Source organism: Saccostrea echinata, unplaced genomic scaffold (assembly GCF_033153115.1).
Source record: "Saccostrea echinata isolate AGI-Se365-2 ecotype Australia unplaced genomic scaffold, CSIRO_AGI_Sech_v1 ptg000045l, whole genome shotgun sequence".
Taxonomy (NCBI): Eukaryota; Metazoa; Mollusca; class Bivalvia; order Ostreida; family Ostreidae; genus Saccostrea; species Saccostrea echinata.
This window is the reverse complement of record NW_026889794.1, coordinates 2462130-2481062: the sequence shown is the minus strand read 5'-3', so window position 1 is coordinate 2481062 and position 18933 is coordinate 2462130. Positions and strand designations below refer to the sequence as shown.

General features: G+C 33.8%; 1 protein-coding gene across 3 annotated transcripts in view; it reads left to right on the top strand.

Moving 5' to 3' along the window:
• LOC133201763 (N-acetylated-alpha-linked acidic dipeptidase 2-like) overlaps window positions 1-18933 on the top strand; it is a 39534-nt gene that overhangs the window by 982 nt on the left and 19619 nt on the right. The window contains exons 1-2 of one of the 3 annotated variants that reach the window (XM_061337559.1): window positions 7998-8037; window positions 18279-18482. In XM_061337559.1, the coding sequence (XP_061193543.1) occupies window positions 8012-8037; window positions 18279-18482 (230 nt within the window). In that variant the 5' untranslated portion in view covers window positions 7998-8011. Of the gene's footprint in view, window positions 1-7997; window positions 8038-16944; window positions 16974-18278; window positions 18483-18933 lie in introns of those variants that run through there. The other 2 variants (XM_061337560.1, XM_061337558.1) reach the window with 2 other exon arrangements.

Genomic DNA, 18933 nt, shown 5'->3' with positions numbered 1-18933 from the left:
AAGTTTTTTCCGTCGTCCGTCTGTCTTGTCTCACTATTAATTTTTTAAATACATTTTTATTACTTCTTCAGATCTCTGCGTTACTTTTTATCAATTTTAGTCATATTGATATGCAAACATCTTCAGATAGCGTAAATTCAAAATTGTCCGAAACATGGCCCCTGGGATAGGATGAGGCCACAAAGGAGGATCAGTTTTGCATGAGAAAATATAAGGGGGGGAGGGCTCTTAAAAACTTCTTTTTTTTAAAAAAAAAAAAACATCAATGCAACATTATTTTAATATGGGATCATCCTCACTCAGTGTGCAGATTTATATTTGTCCAAATTATGGACCTTGGAGCTAGGGTAGGGCAAAAAATAAGTATTCAAAAAAAAATGTTACATCAGAATATATATTGGGAATTTTTTTAAAATCTTAAGCAAATAGCAGAGGCAAAACTAATTGAAATTACCTTGATAAGCAAACATTCCCTTATTGTGTGGATTCAAGTTTTTATTATTAATAACCGGGGGTTTTCCGTAGAAATACTGGTAAAAATGGCGGGCGGGCCAAAATGGTACATCCTCCCACAGTTTTTAAGATAAGAACTTTTTAAATTTTCAGATCAATTGAACATATATCAGAGATGTGCATATTACTTGGAGTTTGATTTGAATATGAGAAAAATATCAGCTGTTGAACTTAGTCTCTTATTTTTGCACAAAACAGGGTTCATCATTTGTCTGGAAAACTCCCTCTACAGTTTTCAAGATAAGAACTTTTTTATTTTGCAGAGCAATGTACACATAATGATATCAAAGAGGTGTATATTACTTGGAATCAGAATTTTGATTTTTGATATTTTTGAGACAAATACCAGCTGTTGAACTTAGTCTCTTTGTTTTGCAAAACATTGCATATAAGGTACATCATTTGTGCAGATAATTCGTCACAGTTTTCAAAATAGAAAGTTCTTTATATTTTCAGATCAGTTGTACTAATATGTCAGAGATATCCATATTACTTGGATTTGATTTTTGATTATTTATGAGAAGAATACCAGCTGTTGAACTTTGCCTTTTTTTTTGCAAAATACAAATATCAGATGTCCGGATAACTCTTCTTATACAGATTTTCAAGATTTTTTATTTTGCAGATCAATTGTGCTTATTTGAGAGATGTATATATTACTTGGATTTTATTTTTTGATTTTTTATGAGACAAATACCAGCTGTTGAACTTAGTAATTTCTTTGCAAAATATTCTTTTAGGGTACATAAATTTTGTTGGGATGTCAGCTTCTACAGTTTTCAGAAGGTTATTATGAATTATGTGACAAATACCAGTACTGTTCCCACAAAAGAAAACCCAGTTTACTGTCACATTGATAGTTTCAAATATCTTCTCCAATAAAAGATGGTCACACTAGTCATATTGATATTTGTAATCCCCATATAGTGTAAATCAAGTTTGGTAAAGTCATGATTCTTTGGGGGCTATAATTTGGCCACAGTTTGGGGTCAAAATTAAAGAAGGGAAAATCTATTGAAAATAATCTGGAGAAACAAAAAGGCTAAGGTGACTCAGGTGAGCATTGTAGCCTCTTGTTCTTTTGTAGTCTGTGATTTTGTTGTATTGTGGTGATTTAATATTACAATTTTTAGCTTACCTGAGCTTTTCTGATTAAATTTTTTTTATTGTCCATCCTCCGAAGCTTTTTACGTATTCATCTTCTTCACCAAAACACCGTTCACGGTAGCTCAGTCGGTAGAGCGCTCGCTTCGTGATCGAGAGGTCGTGAGTTCGAATCTCGGTCGCGACTGACCTAAGTCGATAAAAAGTGGGTAGCAACTGTTCCCTCGCCATGCGCTCGGCACTTTGAAATGAAAGTTGCGAGTCCTTCAGATGAGACCTTAAAAACCGAGGCCCTGTGTCACGGCAGGCGTTGGCTCGATAAAGTTCCCTCACTGCTCAATGGCCCTGAGTGCCGAGTAAAGGTCAAAATTTGAAACCCTTCACCGGTATATGGTGACGTCTCTATATGAATGAAAAATTCTCGAATGGGACGTAAAACAACATACAATCAATCAAGTGAATTCAACTTTGTTCACATGAAGGGCGACATTGTCTTTCAAGGAATGTTGATTAAGAAGTGAAAATTTAATGGTATCTTTCAAAAATTTTCTTAGCAAGAACAACTGGGCCAGAAAAGTTAAACTTAATATGTGAAAACTTTATTATAAAGTGTAGTTTCAGTTTTGATCTAATCATGATCCCCTGAGGTAGGATTGAGTCACTATGGGCGATCAAAGTTTTACATAGGAAAATATAGGAAAAATCTTAAATAAAAACCTTCGTCTCAGGAACAGCAAAGTCATGATTAGTCATATTTATATGGAAACATTCTCAGGTAGTGTTTATTCAGATCACGATCCCTTGGCAGGGATCGACTCTAACTTTAAAATCACAGAAGCCCACAGGGTTAGCAATTTCTAATTTCCACTAGCCCTGTTCATGAATTAGTTTTGTCAAACAGTCAAAGGCTGCTGGCCTAGTCGCGAAGCGACGATGGGGGTAGGTGCGGGAGGGTTTTTTTCCCCTCCTGCTGGCGGGGTACGGGGGCCTCCCCAGGAAAATTTTGGAAATAGAGATGCCAAATCCTGCATGCTCGCTGTATTTTGGGTAAATTTATATAAAGTGAGCATCTCTATGTAGTGCTGCTTCAAATTTCTTCAAATTTTGAACCAGGGCTTTGGTGGGGCCACGATAGAGGGTCTTATGTATGTAGGTATAGTCATATGCAGAAAAAAACAAACATGTTTTTTAAGATAGCTGGGCACGGTGAGTCATATTAATACATGTATAAAATATCCACATGTGTTGTTAAAACATAATTCGTGGCTCAAGGATTGGGCTAAAATTTAACATGGGATGTATCAGAGTAAAATCTACTAAAAGCTTCTTCTTAAGAACAGCAGGGATACAATTTTTCAAATGTCATCTAGATAGATAATTGCATATGTATTCAAATCCAGGCATCTGGGAAAGGATTGGGTCTTAATTTGGGAACAAAGAAATTCAAATATTGAAATCATTGACTTAAATAAAGGTTTCGAAATTTTTACTTGGTGACAAAGGTGGGTGTTGTCGCCCATATACAAAGGTAAATAAAAAATCTCAAGTTTTACGATGTCTGTTTGAAAGATATAGATTTGTATATATATTTTTTTTCAAAAAGAGTTTTACCTTAATTCTTTTAACATAATCCAGTTATCATTTTTGTGGTGACGAAGTCAAACTGATTTAAACAAATTTTGTAGAAAAGAAGTAATTTTCCCTATTCCACATCTACGTAATCATGAGTCAGGTATACCAGATCGATCTTTAATGTTTTTTGAAAATGATTTCAATTTTGTCATAAAAATATACATGTATTTCTTATGGATTGGGTTCTTAATGAGGTAAACCCAATACTCATATTGTTACTGTACACGTGTGTATTACACCATTATCTTATTAATTCCAAAAGTAAAACACACTTAAATTGATGGAAGCACTAAAAATATTCTGTTCTTATGATTGTTTCAATTAATTAATTAGTCATATTTGTGGTAGTGTAGAGGCACGTGCTAGTTGCTAATCGACTTGGTCATATTGCTTGTTGCTAATCAACCTTCGTCGTAATGCATAAGATGATTACATCGCGTTTTTTACTGTATATGTGGTAACTATGACAGACACTGATGCCATTCTGTAACTGACAAAAAAGAATTTCTTTGACACTTGTAAGCTTGGCAACTTGTGTTTGTTAACTTTCAAGGAGTTGTACAAGAGTCGAGGATTAGAGTTAATTCTGTTTAACTTTTTTATCCTTTCTTTTGACCTTGCAATGGCCACTGGATCTTTGTACATTTTTTGTTTTCCTCTAGTACTTACTTACTTAGTCCTCTTCGTTCCTTGTGGAGCATAGGGCTTTTCCTCTGGTAGTAATAGTATTTTTAGTGCAGTTAAGATTGATAACGTCTTTACAACAGATATTTGTCTTTAATGATTTACTTGTAGGTACATGTACTATGAATATGAAATAGTTTCAATAGTTGAACAAGTTACCTTAACGAGTTATCTTCCGTGACCTAATGACATCCAATCCAAGACAGCTGATAAGTTTCTGATTACACTGCATAACAGGATATTTTTTAAAAACAATTGTATGCATCATACAATGCTGAATAGGATTTTTTTTAGTAATTAGTAGGTGTCATTTACATAATTATTACATATATACATCTACTGTAATCTATATTTATATATTCATGACTTATCAAACCTTATTGTCTGCCTCAGAAATCCCTATTTTAATTTTTACCGTAGAGACAAATGTCAGTGAATTTTTCCGTTTATTTTATTTTATTTATTTTTTTCCGTAGAAGTAAGATAACTTGAAATCAGTGATAATGTGTCATTGACCGTAAATCTTCATTTTTATCATAAAATTCACGTCAGGTTAGTATTGTTGGAAGGGCTTTGTAAGCTAAAGTTTTGTTCACATCGAAGAACAAGAGGGTTGGTGTCCTATGTATGGTTTGTGTTTCTGTCTATTTGTCAATCAAATTAGATAAAATAATTTCAGTGTTTTCTGTTGCTTAAGCTTCCTGTAGATTTTCTCCATGTGTCAGTTAGGTAGCTGTGACACTGTCATTCTTGTACTAAAAGAAGCAAGGTGTTTTCTGTTAACTGGTAAAGAATTATGTCGAACATTGTGTCTGTCTGGCCTGGTTTGTGTAATGGGAAATGAAATAAAAATGTATGCTTTCATGATGGTTAAATGACCGAACTAGGTAAGTCTGATCTCTACCTTAGGTGTAACTTTTCACAGCCTGCAAATTAGATGAACACTTAAAAAAATTATTGTGGGACTACTTATGCTTAATGTTACTTTACATGTCATTGTTATTTGCATTTATACCTTTTGAAAATGATCAGATTTTTCTTTTGAACAACCAGGGCAATTTAAACAAACTTTCCTCGATTCATGTTCATTTAAAGTGAAATATGTGGAGATAACGAACAGTATTCGAGCTCAAAAGTCTATTTGACATTACAAAATAGGAACAGAGCAAACACGGACCTCTAAGACATCAGAAGTGGGATCAGGTGCCATGGAGGAGTGAGCATCCCCTGCTGTTCGGTCACACCCACCGTGTGCTCCTTGTCATGATCGGAAAATAACGGAAAAATCCGTTGACAATTCAGTATGTAAATAATGGCCTAACAATTAGTATGATTGTATGTTGTTTTACTTCCCATTCGAGAATTTTTCACTCATATAAAGACGTCACCATATACCGATGAAGGGCTTCAAATTTTGACCTTTACTCGGCACTCAGGGCCATTGAGCAGTGAGGGATCTTTATCGTGCCAACGCCTGCCATGACACGGGGCCTCGGTTTTTAAGGTCTCATCCGAAGGACCCGCAACTTTCACTTCAAAGTGCCGAGCGCATGGCGAAGGAACAGTTGCTACCTATTTTTTATCGACTTAGGTCTGTCGTGACCGAGATTCGAACTCACGACCTTCCGATCACGGAGCGAGTGCTCTACCGACTGAGCTACCGTGAACGGTCTCTTAGTATGAAAAAAGTCAGCCAGCATTTGACTTAATGAAAGATTGTATTTGCTGACAAGGTCATTGTATTGACCATAGAACTTACGAAATGATGACTTTAAACGAGACTGTTGATATTCTTGTTTCATTAACTTGTTTATCAATAACTTACCTCGTTTTAGAAATTGTTCATAGAGCATGCTCTGGCGTATCGAATCACTTGAGAAATATAAACCCTGTAAAAAGGGAAGCCAAGACCTTATGTGAAAGCTTTTACAAAATGAAAGCAAGAAATGGCAAAATTGACGTATATATACTTTTTTGTGTCAATCTTTGATGTTTGTTTTAACGAATGTTAAACTAATGAATGTAGAATGCAATTTTAGCCATAAGCACCTGAGTCTAATAGCTCAGGATAGTTTTAGTGACGCATTAAGGTAACGGTATATCGTCCTCCATATACTGAATGCATATTCCTGAACATTGGGCTGTAGCCTGTTGTTATGATGACTTTAACATTTAAAAATCAATGTAAATCATTACAACTTCCTAATAAGCTATTACAACTCAGAACAAAAAAGACATATTTAACAGGATTTAACACCCAATAAAGACAAAATACAAATACAACCACATCATAAACTAATATATTATTATATAACATGTCGACGCTTTATGTATGAAAATATCGTTTGCGTTTATCTCAGAGGTGGACCTTTTTCCTCTACCAATTTTAGTTCGCCTGAGTCTGTTGCTATCTGTTTCCGTCCTTTGTTAACATTTAAATATTTTCAGCTTAAATACTTCTCTGAAGGAACTAAACCAATTATTGCCAACTTTGGCACTTACAATCTTCGGGATAAAGGGGAACAAAACTGAATTTTATAGTTTCTTGCCTTACTTGGATTTGAAAGGTGGGACCAAAACCATGAATTTTTTTTATTCTTCAAAAATGGTCTTATTTACTCCCAGAAAGCAGTCCACTGTTGATATGATTATTTTAGCAACAAATCCTTTACCAAAAACTGCAAAGTCCGTGGTCCCCGATCGCAGGCTCCAGCATAGGCTAAATTGGTCATATATTGAAAAAAAATCATTATAGTTGAATCTTATAAAGTATTTTTCTTAATCATGGACATCTAGCAGGCAAACTGCAAGGTTTTAACAAGTATGCTACCGTTTACCTAAATTGTAAATATTTTGATCCCGGGGCTCATGTTTCAGGCTCGGGGTTTGACAAACTGCTTTCATGATTATAATAATCACTTAAAACTCCACCCACCAAAACTGTGCTCATAGGTTGCTCATATACTGATATAACAATTTTGGTAGAGGTTAAAGTGTTTAAACTTTTCAAAATCTTACTTATTCTTGGAGATTCAGCAGGTAAACTGTTCACATCGTATCAATGAGACGACACGTTCCTCAAATATCTCTTTTGTATATCTTCGTATTGTGTGGAAAATGTTCAAAATTTTAATTACCTTCTGATTTCTAAACTGGTTTCTAATTGTCTTTAAAAAATTGAAACACCTAATTGGCTAATTAAGTTTTTTTTTTCCAAAAGGATTTTTATTAAACAACATTCTCCGGTATCTTGCACAAATGCCTGGTAAGGTACCTCAATTTTTTGCAAGTAAACATATTAAAGTAGCATTACTTCAAAGACAGAATCTTAGAAAAAATTATATATTATTGAGGAACGTATCGTCTAACCTTAACCCTTCAATAATTCTTATAAACCCTTGGCTCCTGGATACATCGTTCAAGTCCGAATGTGATGCAAAGTTTGTTACATGTGAGAAATGCGTTATATCTTTGAAAATCTTCTTTTCCAAAAGACATATAGTAGGCAAAACTGGTTGCATGATTTCAATGAGTACCCATTACCAAAAATGTAATTTTTATGTATCTTGAGTTCAGCATTCAGACCCCAGGGTAGGGCTAATTTGGTCTTATATTTGACAAGTATGAAAATTTAATTCTTTACACTGGACATAATTGTCACGAACATTTATCTGGTACTAAATCGTAAAGTACATTGAGCCTGAGTAAAGTTCGTCATATATTGAAAAATCATTACATTTTAAAAACTTTTTTCATTACTTTTCTATATTTTGCTGACAAAAAAATTAATTGCATGATAATAATGAGCAGCTTGTCTCCCCCAACAATAGTTAACTCGTATCCTCAGGGTCCAGGGATCAGCCTCCATGGTGATGCTAAGTTGATCACAAATTGAAATCTTTTACATAAGGAGGACAGAGCCTGATGAACTGATGATACTCAGGTGACCGTCGAGGCTCATGGGCCTCGTTATCTGAATTTTACCGTCATTCGATTGCTATTCATAACTTATTAAATGCCAAGGGAGATTTACTTGGGATCGATTAGGTAAGGCCTAGCAGAATTCTGGCGAAGAGCAATGTTTTCCTCACAAGAAAAATTAAGGTAAATATTTCATCAAAATATTTAAAAGCATTTATGATTAAATTTCATCATTAGTTTTTTTTTTTTTTTTTTTTTTTTTTTTGCTTTGCATACAGCCTCCATAGCATTTTTTATAATATGGGAACAACCAGTCTCAAATGAATATAATATGTGGTGAATTGAACTGTAGCAACTAGTAAAAGTGGAATACTGGTAATGAATATTTGAAATCTGGGACATTCGAGTTATTTATGTTTTATTTATGCATTACGCAGTAAAGATAAGTTCTAGATTGATAAGGACTAAAATTACTTTTTGAAGTATTTCATCAATGTTTGTTTGAATGGTTCTATACATAGCAAAGAAAAAAAAGCAGAGACGGAGTTAATTACCGTAACCACTAGAAGCAGTGTGTCATCTTTGAATTTTACTATCATATCTAAGTCTTTATCGGTTTGTCACACAAACCAAGAGTGTTTTTGAAGGTTAACGTCATGTATTCAACTACTTGCTTAAACCGGTTTTATTTAGAAGGAAAATTTACATGCAGAAGAAATTTGAGCTCTAAGACATAACCGAATAATCTGCGACCATCTATTCCTATATTTTTTAACTACAAATGGCTCTCACTTATATATTAATACATGTATTTATAGAAAATTAATACATGTATTTAGAAACCAGTTCCCTTTGAGTTTCAAAAATGGTTTATAAAAAAGAGAAAATATGTTTTATATGGAATACTTTTTAGCTCACATGTACCGTTAATGAAAATATACCTATTCCTCCGCCTGGAAGACCATCTGCTAGCTAAATTAACCAAAGCTGACATGAAGTAACTATCTTTGAAGGAATGAGATGCATTTTATTTCAGCAAGAACCCAGTTTCCTCTCCCCTGTCTTTTTAGAAAAATAGCGTCGTGTGTCTTCTCTCAAGCAAAATGTTATAAATCTGTTACGATCATGGAGACGAAGTGTTAAAAGGGGCATCCAAATTCTTGTCTCTACATATAGGGAATATATAATCAATTTCGAATTCCTTAGTCAAAATGGGTCCTATTTCTCACAGGTTATAAGGGGTACGTTACATGCTATTTACGCTTTCCAAACTTGGCTGAATTTTCTGGTCTCGGGTAAATTAACTGTTGTCTAATAATATGCTTTTAATTGTATTTCCATTCTTTTCTTCATTTCTGTAGCCAAACCTAAGGCGTAAACGTAGGTAGTGACTGTTCCGGTACTAGAAGTGAAGTTCAAGTTCAGTTTTTTCACCCAAACCAGAATACTGGTACATGGGGTACATAAATAATATATATACAATGTACATAAGCTGGTCAGAGGTACATATACAAAACAAAAAATATGACAGATGATTGAAAAAGGAAAAAAAATAAATAAGAGAAGTGAAAATATATCACGGGTGAAAAAGTCACGGGTCTTTCAGGATGAGACCTTAAAAACAGAGGTTCCGTACCACGGTAGGCGTTGACACGATGAAGAATCCTCACTGCTGCTCAATGGCCCTGAGTGACGAGTATAGGTCTAAATTTGAAACCATTCATCGGAGTACGATGACGTCTCTGTATGAGTGAAAATTCTCGAATGGGACGTTAAAAACATACAATCAATAAATCAATCGATTCATGTGTTTCTATCTAGCTAACATAAAAATAATTATCCACATTTTCAAAACACGAAAGACTGTCTCTCTCACAAAGACGAATGTATTCTTTGTTTCTGTAAGTTCTGTAAGCATTTTTTTTTTTTAAAAAAGTGCAAAAATTCTTTAAAAAAGAGAAAAAAAAATCGCATCATAAATACATTATTCACTTTTTGAGAAAATATTCGAATACTATGAGAACAAGGAAATAAACATACTACAAATGTGGGCCAAATTTTCATGAGGTTAAATTCTTCTATTTGTACAAAAACGACAACAATAAAAATAGCAATGATTTGAATAAGAACAGAAATGTTTACACCAAGGGACCTGTTGAATGACAATGTAGGAACAAGTGACAGTTCAACTGACTCGACCAAGTAATTCATATAATTTACACGTCGCCATTCACTATTGAAGGTGTCATTGTTCTGTAAAGCTCTCAATCTTATAGACAAGGCTAATCGCAGCGTTCATGTCTACGGTTAAGATTTGGACATCTATGTACCCACTTAATGGCTCTAATTTCTTCCTTGTTATAGATGTTTTTATCTAGCCTTTGTCCAGTATAGAGGTTAAACTTGTGTACATGTAATGACTGTTCTTAATATTTTCAGTGCAAGCCTCGGAGGAAATAGCAAAGGCTGGAATTTATGTGAATTTTGTTATGTTTCTGTTTATGGACCTATTTTATGGTTTTCAGTGATGCGTATTTTATCGACAAACTAAATGCTTATATTTACTTTCATATCAGTGTAAGTTTATATAAATATATAATACTCGACTCATTTAACCCTTATGAAATGGTCTAAAGGGCGTGACAGTTTTAACATTTTTTTGATTTGAAATCTGTGTGGGAGAATGTGCTTTATTGATCAATGATACTAAGTTTTTTTGACCGGGTTTCTTGTGGGGTGTTGTCATACATTGATTATTAGTCAATTCTTGGAGACGTAGTGTTGATAGGTACCTTTTCTACCAAAAAACAAAAAGGATGGATGTTAAAGAGAAACCATACAAGTAAGTTTTATATTCAATTCTGTTTTATCATTTCGATGATTATGAAAAAAGATATCTTTAATGATGCGTTTTTTTCTCTGGTGATTGATTATTTAACCATTTATTAAATACGATAAACAAAAATTAACTACGTATTAAGCTCAAATGATTCATTATAATTTATAATTTTATTTGCATACTATTTAGTCATTCATTTATTTAGTGAGATGTAAAATATATATGTTAAAATTGACAAGAATTGTTCAACATCGCTTCAATGTAAACTTTGTTCAGGAATTAAGATTTAAAAAAACAAAACAAAACAAAACAAAACTTTCTATTCTGACAAATTTTCATACTTTTTTATAAACTATAGCAATTGGATTTTTTTAAAATCGGAATTCTAGCTAAGACGCAAGCCTGTCCGGCTTACTGAAAACAGAGAAATATTCATATTGTTTAATGTCAATACGAACTGAATCATTTCCTTCAGTCTAAACCACCGAGGCCTATAACATATGTCTCTCATATAAATGTCATCACCCCCGCACACTGATTGAAGCAAAACATAGTTCAAGGTTATTAAGCATTACTTCGGTGTAAGATTTTGTTAATGATAACATTTTGATATCAATAGCAGTTTTCTGAAGATTAGAAGCAAAGTTGTTTGATATCATAGATAAAAGAAGTTTTAATGTGGTTTTTGTTCATTTAGTGCAAAAGATCAGTGCTAAGGAGACATAAGTATATTTAAGTTATGAAATGTGGGAGTCAATTGAAATTCGATTTAGATACTTAATGTGATAAATCAGGAAATAATATGGCATAAAGGAGGACCGTTCTGGAAATATGACGGCATTGATTTGTTACATTTAAGTTTTAAACAGAAAAAGTCTCAAAATGACTCATTTAATGGGTTAATCTTAGAATATATTTATGCATGTGGGAGGTCAATTTAATTTTCTACTTCGATATTGCTTAGTCATCGACGATCTTGATACTTTTGGCTTCCTCTTTAACGTTTAATATGGTTAGTCTTTTGAGTATATACATCTTAATTGTTTAAGTGTCCAGTACCACTATATTGTTAAAATTAAACAAACGATACATTTGGCAGTCTTCCTACCAAGACAAAGTCCAGAATTAGTAAGTAAATCATTAATGAGAGTGACATGTCTTCAGTAGCATGACAAATTTTATATAGGCACATTGATATTAACAACCGGTTCCTTGGACCTATACGTCAGTATTAAACATTTAGAATATGCGTAAAAAATTACGTTGTCGTAATTTGTAAGAATTAATATATAGTATAATATTAATATATAGTATTCACTCAATAAAAATAAAAAGAAAAATTTAACCACTTTTGAAGAGAGAATTTTAAATGAATTACAATCTACCCTCGACAGGAGGGTAAGCATTTTAGGGGTCACGAACAGTTTAATGGCTTTTTAACTCGTCAAATTAAATTAGCAAATTTTAAAGTAACATTTTCTGAAGAAATTTGCCGAAGTCCAGCTTTGATATTTTGGCTAAAACAGTCAAAAAAATTGATTCAGTATTTTTTGACAAAGATGTTAATAAATATTCTTTAAAAATAATATTTTTTGATTTTAACGAAATATTTTAAGGTTGCAATATCATTTGTATATAGAAATAGTATTTAAAGGGTTTTAAATATCGGTGGTCGGCGTACCTCAATTTTTTGACTTTTAAAAATAGCATTGCCGGCGATGTTTTCTTTATTACCAAGTTATAAGTGAGTATAATGTAACAAAACACTCTATGATCTTGAGTACTTATGTAAGAAAATTCATAATTTTGACACCAGCTCAGTCGGTAGAGCGCTCGCTCCGTGATCGGGAGGACGTGAGTTCGAATCTCGGCAGCGACTGACCTAAGTCGATAAAAAATGGGAAGCAACTGTTCCTTCGCTATGCGCTCGGCACTTTGAAGTGAAAGTTGCGGGTCCTTCGGATGAGACCTTAAAAACCGAGGCCCCGTGTCACGGCAGGCGTTGGCACGATAAAGAACCCTCACTGCTCAATGGCCCTGAGTGCCGAGTAAAGGTCAAAATTTGAAGCCCTTCACCGGTATATGGTGACGTCTCTATATGAGTGAAAAATTCTCTAACTGGATGTTAAGCAACTTACAATCAATCATAAATCATAATTTTGACTTCATAAATGATAAACTTATATGACTTTTTGTGCACAAACATCAGTTATGAATTGCTAAAAATGGCGACGTTGAACGATGATGCGGAACACCAAATTATCGTTCAGTACTGTGTTCAGAGGGGTATGACTCCTGTCCATACGATAAAAGAAATGGAAACGATAGAACAACACAAACATGTCTCGGACACTTGTTTATATTCGGGAAAAAGGATCAAAAATGTCTGGAGTGGTTATCCGATGGAAAAGGCATTAGGTAGACCAACAAAAATGACGACAACTGACAAAGCAAGAGCTTGAGGTCATACGTGGAGACCGATAATGTACGCGTGAAATGGTTAACTCGGTGTATAGTAGAAAATAAAATGCATTGACTAATTTATATTTCAACGAGATGCACTATTCTTGAAAAAATTCACAAAAGTCACGAACTACGTTTTGAATTCAGTGTTGCACCGACTTGTACAGCTATTTTTTAAGATTCGTTTAACTGAGATTGATTGTATGTTGTTTTACGTCCCATTCGAGAATTTTTCACTCATATAGAAACGTCACCATATACCGATCACAGAGCGAGCTCTCTACCGACTGAGCTACTGTGACGGTCGTTCAACCGAGAGAAAAATGTTATTTATAGAAATATATTTTGTTGAAAATGATGCATGCAGTTTTTAACTTCATCATATTCTGAACCGAAAAATATTGAACAACTTTTTTTCTAGGACAACCGTCGTAGGGTATATCATTTGTCCAGATAACTCTTACAGTTTTCAAGATGTTTTTATTTTGCTTATCAATTGTACATATTATATCAGAGATGTGCATGGTACTTGGTTTTGATAATTGATCATTTATAAGGAAAATACCATTTGTTGAACTTGGTTTTACTTAGGGTACATTGATTTTGGGATGTCACCTCCTACAGTTTTCAGAATAGGAAGTTGTTTTAATTTTATACAACGATTCCTCACGATAAATTGCTTCTTCAATAAAAATGGAACTCGGAAATTTTCCTACCTTGTGATTGATCATCAACAAAATTACTTTTAAAAAACACCCTGATTTTACAAACAAGTACTCTGAAGTTGATATTAAAAGGATGCTGGAGTTCCTTATTGACAATATATTTGTAGTCTTTGGTAACCAGGTCTTCCAACAAACTGTTGGATTTTCGGTGGACACAAATTGTGCTCCCTTTATTATCTGACCTGTTTTTATATGCTTGTGAAGCAAAATTTATTCAAAAACTTCTCAATAGAAGAAAACACTTGTTGTGGCCTTCAACTTGACATTCAGATATATCGACGACGTTTTATCAATTAATAATTGTTACTTGAAATAAAAGACAACACAGTTTGTCACATCCGTTTCATATTTGGATGATTAACTGACTATAGACGATTGATTGATTGTATGTTGTTTTACGTCCCGTTCGAGAATTTTTCACTCATATAGAGAGACGTCACCATATACCGGTGAAAGGCTTCAAATTTAGACCTTTACTCGGCACTCGGGGCCATTGAGCAGTGAGGGTTCTTTGTCGTGCCAACGCCTACCGTGACACAGGACCTCTGTTTTTAAGGTCTCCTCCGAAGGACAGTTGCTGTACCTATTTTTTTCGACTTAGGTCAGTCGCGGCCGTGATTAGAACACACGACCTTCTGATCAGGGAGCGAGTTCTCTACCGAATGAGCTACCGTAACGGTTGACTATAGACGATAAGGGTCAAATAACAACAAAATTGTATGACAAACGAGATGACTTCAGCTTTTCCATCGCCAGATTTCCTGATTTATATAGTAATATTCCGCTATCACCTGGTGTTTATGTCTCCCAACTTGCACGATACTCAAGAGGATGTTCTGAGTACGATCAGTTTTTAAATCGAGGCAGACTACTGACTGATAAGTTGATGTTACAGGGATATCAACAACCACGTTTAAAATCAGGGTTCCTAAATTCTATGGTCGTTATAATGACCTTGTTTAAATGATTGATTGATTGTATGTTGTTTTACGTTCCGTTCGAGAATTTTTCACTCATATAGAGAGACGTCACCATATATCGGTGGAGGGCTGCAAATTTATACCTTTACTCGGCACTCAGGGCCATTGAGCAGTGAAGGTTCTTTATCGTGCCAACGCCTACCGTGACACGGGACTTCTGTTTTTAAGGTCTCACCCGAAGGAACCGTGTTACAAATATAATTTATCATTGGGTCGTACTTTGGCTGACGTGTTTCATACCAATAGTAAGGCCTTTGTTTTTATACTAAATTTGACTACTGAATGTTCCGTCTATCTGATCAATACATAGGGCTGGTGTGACCGATCAACTGGGGACGCTTACCCCTCTTAGACACCCGATCTCTCCTCTGCAATTTCCGGGGGTCCGTGTTTTATGCCCTGTTCACAGATTTGTATTGTTTTTAGATTTTTTAAGATTGATCACTGTTCGTTATCTTCACGTTTTTCATCATGTTAGAAACACCAGTACTGTTCATACAAAAGGAAATCCGCTTTACTGTCACATTGACAGCTTTCCCCTTGTATTAGTATCAAACTTGTGCTTACTTCTAGATGTTTAAAATGAAAGCAACAGAAATATACTATAAAGCTACAAGCAATGAAATGCATTTTGATTTAGTTTTATTTTATAACTGCTATTATAGGTTTATGTGTCTTTCAAACTAGATTATTATGACACGCCTTTTTGTTTTCTTACAATTGTTGCAAGATCACAGTTTAGAATTTAATATGTTAGTAGATTGTGTCGACATTTTCATTTAGCCACAGAAAGAACACTGAACATTTGTCGTATTTCTGTCATTATTTAGAGGTAGATTTAATGTAACGAGGTAGTTTTCAAATTGGTTATGTATCTCGGCAATTTTTAGGAACCTTCTGTTAATTTCCTTTGTATTAATGTGTTCGTGTTAAATGTGTATATGTATGTTAGCCAAAATGTTTTTGCTATAATAAGTTATCTTTTAAATTTTAATGTCAGCATTTACTTTGATAATGAAATTCATTTTGTGACAATGTGATTAGATTTAAACATGGCATCAGTTCGATGATATAATTCATTTTTGTATTTTTTGTAAATCGGACAAGTTGTTATATGTTAGCGTTTATTCACGTCGTGTGGAAGTGAGTGTTCGGGAAGTTTTCACGAGTAAGAGTCATGTCCTTTACTAGCACTATGAGTGAAAAATATTATTTGCTAAACTATCGATGTAGCAGAGTTTTGGATCTAGCTATACTCCACCGAACGTGATTGAAGTCACCTTAGCGCCGTCAGAGAACGAGTAACCACACACGTAAACTCTGGAAGGCGTGTCTACCACACACGTACAGTGTATGTCTAAACTTCTCTTTTGTTCTTGTGAGCTAAATCAGCAAATGAATGAATTTTAAGTAAAAATTTTCAAAAATATACCATTATTCATGCTCAGTTTTGATATTTTCTTGTAAGAACGAAGGGAAAAAAGTTACAATCTTAACAAACTCTAACAAATGTCAATCTTTAGATAATAATTTCATTGTATGTGTAATTGAATATTTGCAGTATGAAATACTAGAGAAGTCAAAGCTTTGATCATAGAAACTGATGTTAAGACTGAGTTTATTCTTACTTTAGTACCCTCTGCTTGAAAAAACGGAACAATAGATCGAGATAAAATCCATAAGTTATATGTAATGACAGATAAAACCTATTTTATGATAACATTATTGATAAGAACATACCTTCGGCTTGTTTCCGGTTATATTTAAATGAGTTGAAGGATTAAGTGTGTGTGATTTACACCTTTGTAAGTTATTTTCACGTTTCGATTTTTAAAAAAAGTAATTACGTCAATATCCTCTTGTTATTCCAGGTTAATTTAGTATAACTTTCGATTATTTGAATTCACTGAATGAGAGAAAAATCGCGGTGTTAACTTAATTGTTTGACTGACGTGCCAGACAGGAAGTGGCCCCTATAAGATCATATGGAGCTGTCTGAACACACGTTGTCTTTGTATTCATTTGAATACACGTGGTCTCAGACGTTAATGGAATTTCTTGTTTCAGTGTTTTAGGAATAATTAGTTTGAATTTATTAATGACTACTTTCTGGTAAGCTTTTTTTAGAATATACATTTAGAGTGTAGAATAAGTATTACCGCATCAATGTTTATTTTTGATGATACGAATTGTTTACCGGATTAACAAAAGGAAGGATGGTTTGAAAACTCAAAACATGATTTATTTTGATGCATAAAACATTGATATAGTCAATTATCCCCTTTTTATTTGATAACCACATAAAATGAGACTTTAAAGTCATTTTGACAGAATATATAAGATGTTTTATTTTATTTAGATATTAATCGTAGCTTGGCACATGAGCGTAAGATTTTGTTCACCTTTTTAATTTCATTCTCTCTCTCTCTCTCTCTCTCTCTCTCTCTCTCTCTCTCTCTCTCTCTCTCTCAGTGCCAGACACCCAAATGTCCTCTTTAAAAGGAAGTTTAAAGATTGAGGTAACAGAGTTTTAATGTCATTTTCCGGTTATATTGTATCTTACTTCAAAATATGTGTCAACAAACACCACAATTTGGGTTAATGTGTGAAGGTCGTGTTTTGGAAATTAACAGTCGTTGACTAGTATTTCTTTGAATTTTTTGTGTTGCTGTTATTTTTTTTTTTAAACACTATTATGTCATAATAATTTTATCCTAGTGGGAGGTATTGTTTTTAAGTCATTGTGTTTTTTTTTCTTCAGAGAGCAAGCTAACGCTAATACCGAATGTAACTTATTACAGAAGTTTCATTATTTCATTTTTCGTTGAACATCAATTTTTGTTGAATGTTTTCGTGATATATGTTTTTTATTATTATATGATTCCTTTTCATTAATTAAGCCAGACCACTGAATTAGTGACCAACAAACCAATAATATGGATGATAGAATAAGACAAGCGTTACATATCTTAATTAAAGTTAACATATCAACGTTTTGTATTTTTGCCAAAAAACCCACAAAATTTGATTCCTGCAAAAATTAACAAAATGACAATATATAATGATCAATAATGGAGATTGCAATGCTTTGATTTTTAACCTCCTCTTTGATTTGTGGAAGTTGATTTCATTGTTAAGAGAGATATTCGGCCAATGGTTATATTCTAGTACCTGTATCAATGATATTTGTGCTTGTTTGATAAGATATATCATAAATTACCCGTTATAAGCTTGATCATCTGTTTCTGAACACGACGAAGGAAGGATTTTAATCTATATTTACGTTTTACACAGGATGTAAGTTTTAGTGTTATCTGTTGGCCTTCAATCAAATATACAAGTGTATTTTCAAACTAGGACATCACTTGATTCATCTAACAAGTAGGTCATTGGACATTTGACATTTTTTTCTTTCAGGTTTTCCAGTATGACCGTTGACTCGGAGGACGTGTACAAGAAAACAGGATGGGGTAGATGGCAGTATTTAATATTATTTGTTTGTTCTTTACTTTTCTTCGGGGTCGGAATTGGTATAGGTTATGGCATTGGTCGAAACCAATCAGAGCAAACAATTCCACAAGCAGGGGTCACTGCTCCAGAAACAGCAACAGATCCACCCAGGTAATTAATTACTGAGGGTTTAAAAACTGTGAAACTTTTGAACATTCCATAAACACTTTACTTGACTTTTTAAAATAATTGACTTACCCAAGTTATAATTATTTTTTGTTCAATATGCGAGTGTATGTATATTTTTTTAATAAAATAAAACAATATCTATATGGATGATAAATATAAAATGCCCTTATTTTACCTGAATAAATACTTATATTTTATGTGTATATCTATTGACACGCAGTGGTCTTGTTTTGTGATACTAGCTTGATTGTTATATAGTGTCTCGACTAACATACTCAGTTTTTCTCTCTCTAAAATACGGTTGTCAGAGGATGCTCACTCCTCCATGGCACCTGATCCCACCTCTGATGATTTTGGAGGTCCGTTATTGCTCTGCCCCCGATTTTTATTGTCTAAATGCACTTTAAGCTTGGGTGCTGTTCGTTATCTCCAT